The sequence below is a fragment of the Oncorhynchus keta genome, chromosome 13, assembly GCF_023373465.1.
Source record: "Oncorhynchus keta strain PuntledgeMale-10-30-2019 chromosome 13, Oket_V2, whole genome shotgun sequence".
Lineage (NCBI taxonomy): Eukaryota > Metazoa > Chordata > Actinopteri > Salmoniformes > Salmonidae > Oncorhynchus > Oncorhynchus keta.
Window position 1 is genome coordinate 24820001 of NC_068433.1, and position 11860 is coordinate 24831860.

Genomic DNA, 11860 nt, shown 5'->3' on the forward strand with positions numbered 1-11860 from the left:
TTGTGCGATGTATTCATTGGAAAATAAGCATTTTGTAAAAATGTGTCTGGTTGTGTATGAATTTGGAATAAATGAAACAATGTTGATCCAAACCTGATGTCGAGGTCTGCACGAACGAGGCATGAGCGTTTAAAGGTGAAAAGGAGCGAATATTGGATGGTGATCAAGAGGATGAAGCCATAGGTTGTTTGTTTGTTTGGGAGGAGGACTCATGTGTGCTGGGTTTGACGGCATCATCCTCTGACTTCACTTTTTAATAATTGAACAATCAAAGTAGATTTGTGACCAACAATTAGACAGTGAGATTGACACAGTCTACCTGTAGACCTACGCCAATTCCGCCCCCCGCCCCCGTCTTTTCTCCAACCCCAACTAGTCTCGACTCCGCCCACACTTCACGTTATTGAAGGAAGAAGAATTTGCTGCAGTCCCTCGCATTTTGCATTTTGCAAGAATCTTTCCCCGTGTTTAGAAAGAAATTAAGTGTTGCTTAATTGGACTAGCCTGCGTTGAGAGCCCCGACGGGAGGGAATATATAGAGGTACCTTCACTCAGCATCAGTGGACCATGGACAGCGAGGGCAGAAAGGTTGTCGTCTGTGACAATGGCACAGGGGTGAGTGAATATGTCGACAAAACGTTGTTTTAATAACTTTTAAGAGTTGTATCACTACCCCACCGAGTAAAACAATTATAATATTGAATGTACATTTAGGATTTGGGAATGAATTATGAGTGTATGCATAATTGGAAGTTAACAACCTGTAAGAAGTAATATAGGTGTGTGACGCTATATCTTAATCAATTGTATTTGTCCATTCGGCTAGATTCCCCCAAAAAAAAAATGTCAGATTGGTGAATTAGTCTAGCCAGTTATCCAAACTTGTAGTAAACATGACCGAATCCTGACCCAGGGGCCCAGACCTCCAGGGGGCCCTCACTGATTTTGTTAGTCACTCTCACTCAGATATCATTTATGTGGAATAAGTCATGGCAAAATGTGTAGAATTGCAGGAAATTTGCAGCAAAACTGCAAACATTTCTCTCCACATCATGGCAAAATGGGTAGAATAGCTTTAAAACTGACAACAAGTATCTTAGTAGGATTGCAGGAAATTTGAATATAATAATAGTATATGCCATTTAGCAGACGCTTTTATCCAAAGCGACTTACAGTCATGTGTGCATACATTCTACGTATGGGTGGTCCCGGGAATCGAACCCACTACCCTGGCGTTACAAGCGCCATGCTCTACCAACTGAGCTACAGAAGGACCCTATGGAATATGAAATTGAAACAAATTATTTCCCTCAGCCCCATGGCAATATGTGTAGCACTGCAGAAAACTTACTTTAAAACTGCAAAAATGTATCTCTGCCCCATGGTAAAACAAGTAGAATTGCATGAAATATGTTATACAGTTGCAACCATATCTCATTCAGGGCCCCCAAAATGCTGTGTTGTGTGTTGATAACAGCACAGTTAAGTTATTTTCTAGTATCTTGCTACAAAGTTGCAACATTTAATTCATAAATGTGGTAACAGAGAGTCACTAAAAAAAGTATGAAGTTGTAGAAGCCTATGTAGAATGCTGCTCTCTGCGCAGGTAGTAGGTTGGGGTGTGGGTCTGTTATGAATACACGTCTGTCTGGACTTGTCACAGCCGACTCCTCTTATTCACACAAACTGCCATACATGGTGGTGATGTGTTGGAGTGAGCTGTTATTGGACGGGAACCAGGAAGGAACACAACCCAATACTTTCTGAGATTATTCTCAATTCCTCATGCTTCTTGCTTCTTGAGTTCATCTGCACGAAACAAATGGATATTGAAAGACCCCTTAAACTTCATGTCCTGCAGAGGTACAACATAGATTTATGAGCTACAAGAGTTCACTAGCCCAGCCTCCACACTTGCGGCTGGTGCTACTGATAGGAGTTGCAACCGCAGTTTTTAATGCTGCTCCCGCCCACTCTCTCGGGCTTTATGTCCGAATCCTACCTGCTCCCGCAAGATCTGGCCCCGAACCCAACCTAAGTCGCGCAATGTTATTTTAGGTGTGTGAAGCAGCTCGTTTGGCAGCTATTGTCCCAGCAATTTTGCGCCCTATAGGCAATAAACAAATGTGCAGAAATAATCAAATAAATAGGTTAGATTAAATTACCAGAGATTATCACGTGGCCCATTATATTCGACTATCGATCGGTTTTACTGGGCTATATAAACCAGTAGGCTAGTTGAACAGTAGTTTGACGAGAGCATAGTTGGAGAGAGAGCGGACACTTGCGCTTTCTTTTGAGATACGATTTTCAGACAGAGACAGATATTGGTGATCAATAGGCATTTTTATTCCATGGCAATGTAGTAAACTTTATCCAAATCATATTTAGAAATGTAGTTTATTTGTATTTATCTGCCCCGTGCTTCTCCGCCCATGCATATAGCCTACTCTATTTAATTGAGACAATACGGTACCTGATCTCGCATGTCCAAGAGGATATGTAATGCTACCGAATTTGAAGCAGCAAGAATGATGACCGCGGACACTTGCACTTTCTCTTGAGCTCCAGTACGTTTTGCAGATACGATATAGCCTACCTTCTAGGAGTGGGACTATTTGTAGGTAGAGACAAATAAATGGGTAATTCATATTTAGCCTATTGAAAAGGAAAAAAGCGCGACGCGACGCTGACCATGGTAAGCGCAGGTTGAGCCTTTTCCTTTTCAGTGATGGTCATATTTTTGGACTGCACCTCGAATCACGCTTGTTGGGCGCCCTCCACTTCTTTCCATTATCAATCTTTATTTACAGACACTGTAGTAAACTATAGCGTAATAATATTTAAGAAAGATAACTGCCACGTGATTCTCAGCCCATGCATACACTGTAAACCCCAATTTGCTGGCATTACAATTTTGGGGGGAGGAAACCAGTTACACTTAAGTGGATACAGTTACTTAAAGTGATTTTGTAGTCATTACTCAAATCGATAGAGTCACTCTGACCCTGTAAAGGGTCCAGAATTGAGTTGTATCAACCCAACATTTTTGGGGGGGAGGTGAAGCCCCCACTAAACCACAGCTCCAATATACTTTCCCAGTGTGCCTTGCCTTTTCGAGTGAATTGTAGAGTTACCACCAATGACTGTATTTGGTCATGACATAAATTAGGTTTCCATCCAATTGGCTACAGATTTTCATGCGAATATTAGAAAATCTGCATAGAAACAATATGCCCATGTTCACACCTGAGATGTGTTTTCATCAAATTAACTTGTTGAATATAAAAGGCTGTGAGTGATGTAGTGCATATAAACATTTATTTTGCCGTTAAATTCCCATGTACCGAATAACAATTTAAAGTTAAATGGGTTTCTATCATATTTTCCCAAAATGTTGCGTTATAACTACATTTTGGAATTGGCACGTGCGCTCTAACCAACAATTTGCATATAGCCTACAGTGCAGGTATAGGCTACATGATGATATTATTATAGACAAAAGACCGATACTTTTTATTTGTCAAAAGGCAGCCAAGCATCGATCATTATATCAACAGAGTGCAAGACGATGGGTTTATCTGAGGTTCATGATCATTTACATCTGTAACCTAATAAACTGTTTGCTTTCCCTCGTCGCTGTGGGAGGACCACACAACTTGTCATGGCGTGACTCTAAGTTTACTTCGATATGATGGTTATTATATCAATATTTGCGCATAAAAGCGTTTCCTCTGTCATTTATTGCATAATTAATTTTACTGACACAAAAAAGTTCCCATCACGTCTAGCATATTTTGTTTTGTCGACATTTGAAGTTTACTGACAAATTAGCGGTTCCCATTTTACTCAGATAAAAAGGTTGAATGGAAACCTGGTTATAGACATGGTTGTTGAATTCGTTAATTTTCAGTCCTGTGGCCTTCACCAAGTGAGTTCCTAGTCAAGTGTTGTCATTATAATTAAACTCTTTATGACAATACATATCTCATAAGGCCTTATTTGTAGGCCTAGCGTTCCCCTAATACAGTTGCCGGAAACTGATGGTTTACAGGACACATCAGACCTGCAAACTTTCCCAAAATTCCCAGATTTAAAAAAATGTCCATGAATCTTCAAACCGGGATTACCAGATAACCTGAGAAATGTAATAGAATTTTGCAACCCTACCTACAAGTCAGATTAGACTGGCTTGTAGAGTGATGTGTGATTCCTATTGGAATCTAGCCATAGCTAGGAAATTCAACAGACATTTGTATTCACCTGCAACCATAATGAGTTCCAGATGTAGGAACAGTGTGAGGAGACTACCTAAGCTGTTTAAACTGGAACAACCAAATATAACTAAATGATTGGATTGGTTTAGAAAAAGTATAGTTATGTGTCTTTGTGTAGTGTAAGATTACTCAATCAATCACCCAATGTTACTTTCGGCTTTGAACATCAGCTTCAAACAGCTGAAAATACAATATTTTTGGTTATGGAAATTATATTTCACAGCGGTTTAGATGGGGACAATAATTCTCTACACTACACTTGCTTGTTTTGTCACATAAACTGAAATTAGGCGAACTATAAACATTTTAGCAACCGGGAAATGGCAGAGCAATTTCTGCATAGTGCTTCTTTAAAAAAATGTAGTTCATGTAACTTGTCATATAGTTTTGAGTCAATGGCACAAATATTTTAAGTAATAATGACTTTTCATTGACTTTGAGTTCAACGTACTAGAAGTATTTGACTAAAAAAGGCCTTGGGCTTTACTGGGTAGGCAGGCTACTCTATTTAATTGAGACCACAGGTATAGCACACTTGATCTCGTATGTCCAACTAGGAGAGGAGAGGTAGACTACTGAACTCGAAGCTGCGAATGCTGAGAGTTTGTGAATAATGCGACAGAGGTGTTTCTAATACAATATTTCTGAACGCCTGCAGCATGAAAAATGCAGGCCGCGCCGCAATGAACTCTGTTGGGGCATCCCGCGGGAATGATTGGAATGTAATTGCACATCTACAGGGTATGGAATGTGTATTGGCCAAAAAAGACAAGTTAGGACATTTAAAGAATACACTGTACAAAAAGAACAATCTGCTGAAAAGGTCATACATTTTTGGCCATTGAGTGAAAACCAAAATGTGACCAGAGAGAATGTCGCTCATGCAAAACTTCTGTAAAATATTTTCAGTTCAACTTTAAAGGCTGATGTGTCAAACAACTGTATCAAGTCAACAATAACAGTGTAAAATGCATCTTGAAATAGTAAATTATACATTGTATTGCTGTCTATTTACAACACACACAAAACATCCTGTTGTTCTTAAAGTAACTTACTGGCAGCAATTTACTGTAAAAACAGTATGTTACCGTAAAAAAACCGGTATGTTACCGTAAATTCCAAAGAGTTGCTTTGGTACCTTTTGTACCTTTTTTGACAGTAATTTATGTGTAACTAGCTGCCAATAAGTTACCGTAAAAACAACAGTATTCTGTGTGTGTTGTAAGCACACAGGTAAATAGACAGAAATAGAATGTATAATTTACTATTTCAAGATGCATTTTACACTGTTTTTATTGATGACTTGATGCAGTTGTTTGACACATCAGCCTTTAAAGTTGAACTGAAAACATTTTGCAGAAGTTTATCATGAGTGACATTCTCCGTGGTCACATTTTGGTTTCCACTCAATGCACAAAAATGTATGACCTTTTCAGCAGACTGGTATGTCCTTCACCTCATGTTGAAAGTGTATTGAACGTGTAACCAACAGAATGTTTATTTCAAATTGGTATCCATGCAGTTTGTCAAGTGTGGCTTCGCTGGCTCCAACTTCCCCGAGCACATCTTCCCTGCGTTGGTGGGTCGGCCCGTCATTCGTTCAAACACCAAGGTCGGAAACATCGAGATTAAGGTGAGGTTAATAAAGGAGGCAGTTGACTTCCAGCCTCAAGATAAACACCGACTCTTATTGGTCAAGGGAAAAGTTCTTCTCCAAACACGATTGCTTCTCAGCTGAGCATATTCTCCTTTAATTGTGCATGACTGTAAACTCCCTCTCTGACAGTCACAATTTAGAGGTAATATCTCAAAGTGCCATGTTTGTAGCCCCTGTATATTTTGGAATAATCAAAAGAAATCCAAACCAACTCCCCTGGTGACCACCCAAACCTAAACCTAGGACTTGATGGTGGGTGATGAGGCCAGTGAGTGTCGCTCCATGCTGGAGGTGTCCTACCCCATGGACAACGGCATCGTGCGCTCCTGGGAAGACATGCTTCACCTGTGGGACTACACCTTTGGCCCTGGGCGCCTCAATATCAGCCCCCCAGACTGCAAGGTCAGTTATTGTATATAGGTTAGTTTAATTGAGGTAAAACACAAATAAATTGCAAGAGAGACCGGGGTATGAAGTGCATTTAGTCTGTTAAATTTCCAATGTTTTTTTAGACTATTACTTTTTAGACATTCCATAAAACCTTAGGATTGCATCTTTAAGTTAAAAAACAGTTTTTACATTCCTCTGCCCTCCGTGTATGTTGTGTGGGGATCAATAAAGTTGAATTTGATTCAAGGTGCTGCTGACGGAACCGCCTATGAACCCCACTAAGAACCGGGAGAAGATTGCTGAGGTCATGTTCGAGACCTACCAGTTCCACGGCATCTATGTAGCTATCCAAGCCGTGCTCACACTCTATGCCCAGGGTAAGGGGAGACGAGACCCAAAGACATGGCTCTCCCAGTTTTATATATATATAGTAATGCCTAGACTTTAGCTCAACAGGATAACACATTCTTGTGGGGGCACAGGTTCGAACCCAGTCGGTCACCATCATACCATCTGTTACGTGACCCTGTGTGTCCTGCCCTGTCCTGTCTCCAGGGTTGCTAACGGGTGTGGTTGTGGATTCGGGTGACGGTGTGACCCACATCTGTCCCGTGTACGAGGGCTTCTCTCTCCCGCATCTCACGCGCAGGCTGGACATCGCGGGGCGTGACATCACACGCTACCTCATCAAGGTGTGTACAAGGGTCCGCGTCCCAAATGGCACCCTATTCCCTATGCAGCACACTACCTGGGCTACCACCTGGGACGCAGCCAAATGAACTTTAGCGGATATATGGCAACGTTAATTCTCTCCCTCGTGTCAATCATCATGCAAAATCTTTGCAAACACATAGCCTATAGGACTACACATTCCTCATGAAGTATTTTGTAATGAAAATTACTTTCTGGGGATGAATATAAAAGACTCCTTTGTTTTTATACCCACCTCTGACCCATCTCCCAGCTGCTGTTGCTGCGCGGCTATGTCTTCAACCAGTCGGCGGACTTTGAGACGGTCCGCATGATGAAGGAGGAACTATGCTACGTGGGATACAACGTAGAACAGGAGCAGAGACTGGCCACAGAGACCACCGTGCTAGTGGAGTCATACATAGTACTGAAGCTAACCCTATCCACACATGTCAATTAGAGCGAATGCTTATGAATGTGATCAATGCTCTTTTAGCTTGTTGCAAAACTCAGAAACACCCAGGATAACCTCATGTAAATCTCTCTACCCAATGCCCATAGCTACTGTAAATGTGACAGGAAATACTTCAGAAAATAAAGAGGTATGAATGTGTAATTATTCACTTACTCGCTCTCTGTTCTAGCTCCCTGACGGTCGTCAGGTGATGGTGGGAGGGGAGCGGTTCGGGGCACCTGAGGCCCTCTTCCAGCCCCACCTCATCAATGTAGAGGGAGCCGGCGTGGCTGAGCTGCTGTTCAACACCATCCAGGCTGCTGACATAGATCTCAGGTCAGCGATACGCCACCCTGCACCACTAGCTAGCCTTGTCTCATACTCTATGTGTTGTAGTAAACCTTTCTAATGTGTGTTTTAATGTCATACAAGTATGGGAGGGGGCTAGGCTATAGCATCAGGTCAGCTATACAGTACAGTACAATACACTGTTGGCCCGTGCTAAAGTTAGAGATCTGCACAATAGTCGTTACATAGTTGTAATATATATGTTTACATATGTTTACACACATTATATATTGTTGTTACATACACGTGTATGTGTAGGTTATTGTAGTTGTTTGGAAGCTGTATTAAATTTATTATATATAAGCCATAATATTATATATTTATAGCTAGATGACCTCAATCTCCCTCACCCACCCGTTAAATGAATGAGAACTGTTTGCACACGTTATGGTTTATGTCTGATTCCATGTTGTATGTGCCTCTCCCTCCGGAAGGTCTGACTTCTACAAGCACATTGTGCTGTCTGGAGGCACCACCATGTACCCCGGCCTTCCTTCCAGACTGGAGAGAGAGATCAAACAGCTCTACCTGGAGAGGGTGCTGCAGGGGGACACTGAGAAGCTCTCTGTAAGCACACACACATACATGCACGAACGCTTGTACACACACACACACACACACACACACTACAATACTACAATAAGTAAACCTGTGTATATGTTGTGTTCCTTAATTTTAGTTTACCACATATTTTTCGACCCACTCCCCTTTCCCGTTACTTTCCTCCATCTGTACAGAAGTTTAAGATCCGCATTGAGGACCCTCCACGGCGTAAACACATGGTGTTCATGGGTGGCGCAGTGCTGGCTAACATCATGAAGGACAAGGAGTCCTTCTGGGTGAGCCGGGCTGAGTACCTGGAGAAAGGCCTAAGGGTTCTGGACAAACTGGGAGGAGGCGTGAGATAAAGGTGAAATAGGGGGTAAGGTAGAGTCTCACACAGACGAGGTCTGGGGGTGCCGGACAAACTGGGGCGCGGCAATAGATAGAAGTGCTCGGTCGTATTGACTTGGCACAAATGGAAGAAAACGCTGTGCTCTAATGAACACGACACTGGATAAAATGGGGGCCGGGGTCAGCTAGACTTAATACAAAAGAAAGAGTATATGATACTGTGTTAAAAACTGTGATTCTGTAATAGAGAAATGATCATGCTTTCCTGGATGCATAGGGGCCAGCCATTAGCTCTGATTAGAAATCTCTGTTATAAGAAGCACGACATAGAATAGCATTCTCCTCTTCGTAACGATCAACTTTCCAAGATGTTTTCCTTGTCAAATTGACATATTGTATTGCATACAATACACAGTACAATTACACAATAGAATTGTACAATTGTAATGTTTCACATTTTTACCATTTTAATTCTCACTGTGTCAAATTGAACCCTTTTGATGAGGTTCGTTATGTTGTTTCAAATGCATATGAAAAGAAATACAACTGACTTGAATCTAAATGCCAAATGGAATAAAGTGAATGTTATGGCCTTTGACTGAATAGCCGCCGTTCAGTGTTGGACTATATCTTTGTGTCTTTAAAGAAGGTCAGTTATCACTTATTCTCTGTCACCCATCATGTGTGTAAACACAGTTGCAAAAAATAGCCATGTTTGTTTATTCTGACAGTGTAGAGAATATGATTAGTCAAAGATCTTGTGACCGTGGTGGTTTGCGGTTGCCAGAATCTGTCTGCTATATAAGAATGGTAATTAGCCGTCTCCCAGTTTCGGACTTGTAACATTCCCTCTGCATTATAACTTCGTTGTGATATTACGGTACATATTTTAGGCAGCAAACACTGATAAACAAAGAATACATCATGTAACAGCACTATGAACAGATATTGCAATTTTATTGCGATTTTGTAATTCCGGACAAAATACAGCAATGTGTTATACATGAAAAGAAAGTGAATGCCATAATGTTGCATTTTTCAACACAACCAACACATGCATCACATACGAAACCTGCAGGTTCTTTACATAAAATGACAACAGCATGCAATAGTCTTCAGAGAATGTGTCATTGTTCGTCTTTAAATTAACCGTCGTCCAATGGAAACTTTCATTAAGTAAAATATTTCACTTTCATAAACAAACTTGTGATTCATATTAAATATAACTATTCCACATTTTTAAACAATTATTGTAATAATACATTATCATAAGTTGTTTTTTGAAAATAACATTGAGTTGAACAGTCAGTTGACAAAGATGACCTGCAGCGGGAGGAGTCACCATGTTGACTTTACATTCAACCAATCACCATGAGGTATTACATGGTCCCATTTTCATTGGCCGTTGTCACAGATTGTCTTTTCTCTGAGAAGCTCCTTTTTTTCATGGAATGTTACAGCAGTTCTATAGAAACAGTAATTGAAAGTCAAACAGAAAAAAAGGTATTATTCTGACAAATATGTCCCTTTCTTATCGTAAAGTGAAATTCATTTGGCAAAAAAGGAAATGTTGTGCCATTTAACAAAAGTCCCCATACATGTTGTCTACTTGTAAAATTTTGAATATTTCCCCCCACCCTGTCAACTATCGACAATATGTGACGAGAGATGGCAGCGTCAACATCAACAGTACCTCAGACCCAGAATCACAAAATGGCTTCATGGCGTTTGCTTGTATTGGCTCTTATTTACTCCTATATCCGTAACACTGTAAATAAGTCAGAAGAACCACGTCCATCTTACGTTAAAGTAAAGATTATCCTTTAAGCTTCACACATTCCTATGTGTATGACTTTACTCTCTTAACTTTGGTATTGAGGTTTGGTCTTGTAAAAAATATTTATGTTGCTTGTACAGTAGCAATACTCCCAAAGGACATACTGGTAGCTAGTGGTTTAGCCCCCCACCCCAACCCTCGATAACAGGGTTCTGAACATAGACATAGAATTCATTCTAATTCTATGGTTCCAACCAGCGAGCAGCAGACTGATACACAGAAGTGATGTGAATAATAGACTACCAACCTCCCCTTTATCTAAGGCTGTATCAAGTGACACCATATTCCCCATATAGTGCACTACTTTCAACAAACATGTAGTGCAGTGCGCTACCTTTAAACCTCCACTATGGAATAGGGTGCCATTTGAGACTAGCCCCTTAGTCTTTAGTGTGGGCTGTAGTTATGACAACACGTCCAAGACACAACACAGCTTTTTTAATCAATCAATCGAAAAACGCTGAGATCCGAGAAGTACCCTTCCCTCTCTTCCTCTTCCTCTCTCCTTCCCTCAATCACTCCTCACACATAGACTCCCCCAGGTCCACAGCTCCCCCTCTGGTCAGACGCCGCATCTTGCTGAAGTCGTGGTCCGTGCGGAGGTAGGAGAGAGAGGGGCCTCCCTCGCTGTGGCTGGCCAGGTCCTTAGGCTGTGCCTGGGTGGGAAGGGTCCTCATCTCCCCCCCGGACCTCCAGTAGAGGGTGTAGTCCTGGGGCTCGGAGACGGCGAAGGTGGAGGCACAGAGCTGGGCCAGGGCCTCGCTGCTCTCGCCGGCTCTCCACTGCAGCGTCCGCACAGCACTGCGCTCGCCGTCCTGGAACAGTACCCGAACGCACCTCTGCACACACACACACAGAGAAACACACACAGGCAGAAACACACACACGTAGAAGCAGACACACACATACATACGAGCACCCCCCACACACACACAAAAACAAGCACACACACAAAATAAGTTACAAGATGTATCATCTTATTAACTCACATATGCAGCCTTTATAACACAGCCCTCCGAGACCACACAAAGCTCAGAGAGGTTCAAAATAACAGATCATTTTCCATTCATTTGAACCAAGTTAACAAATTCAATACTCAACACAGTACATAATACACACAAATTCTCTACTTTTATATCTTTACGTTAAAACACACCCACTTTAAAACGCACACACTGTAAACTTACATTTAACCAGCTCCATTAAGTCATACAGTCATCTTGACAAAAATACCATAATACACATAACACTGTCTGAATGTTCAGTACTGTTCAAATGTATTACATAATTGGAGAACCACCTACAGTACCAGC

At 41.4% G+C, this 11860-nt stretch overlaps 1 protein-coding gene across 1 annotated transcript; it reads left to right on the forward strand.

Annotated features, from left to right (window-relative positions):
• Positions 1-384: 384 nt before the first annotated feature.
• LOC118392127 (actin-related protein 2) lies at positions 385-9313 on the forward strand. Its single transcript, XM_035783780.2, has 9 exons — positions 385-615; positions 5800-5910; positions 6178-6336; positions 6572-6701; positions 6880-7016; positions 7289-7438; positions 7659-7804; positions 8251-8383; positions 8554-9313. Exons 1-9 carry the CDS (start codon positions 568-570, stop codon positions 8722-8724), a joined length of 1185 nt encoding a protein of 394 aa, XP_035639673.1. The 5' UTR covers positions 385-567; the 3' UTR covers positions 8725-9313.
• Positions 9314-11860: the final 2547 nt, after the last annotated feature.

Coding starts and splice junctions, on each gene's coding strand:
- LOC118392127 (XM_035783780.2), top strand. CDS start 568: ATGGACAGCGAGGGCAGAAAGGTTGTCGTCTGTGACAATGGCACAGGG. Junction 5,911..6,177: donor TCGGAAACATCGAGATTAAG/GTGAGGTTAATA, acceptor ACCTAAACCTAG/GACTTGATGGTGGGTGATGA. Junction 7,439..7,658: donor TGCTAGTGGAGTCATACATA/GTACTGAAGCTA, acceptor TCTCTGTTCTAG/CTCCCTGACGGTCGTCAGGT.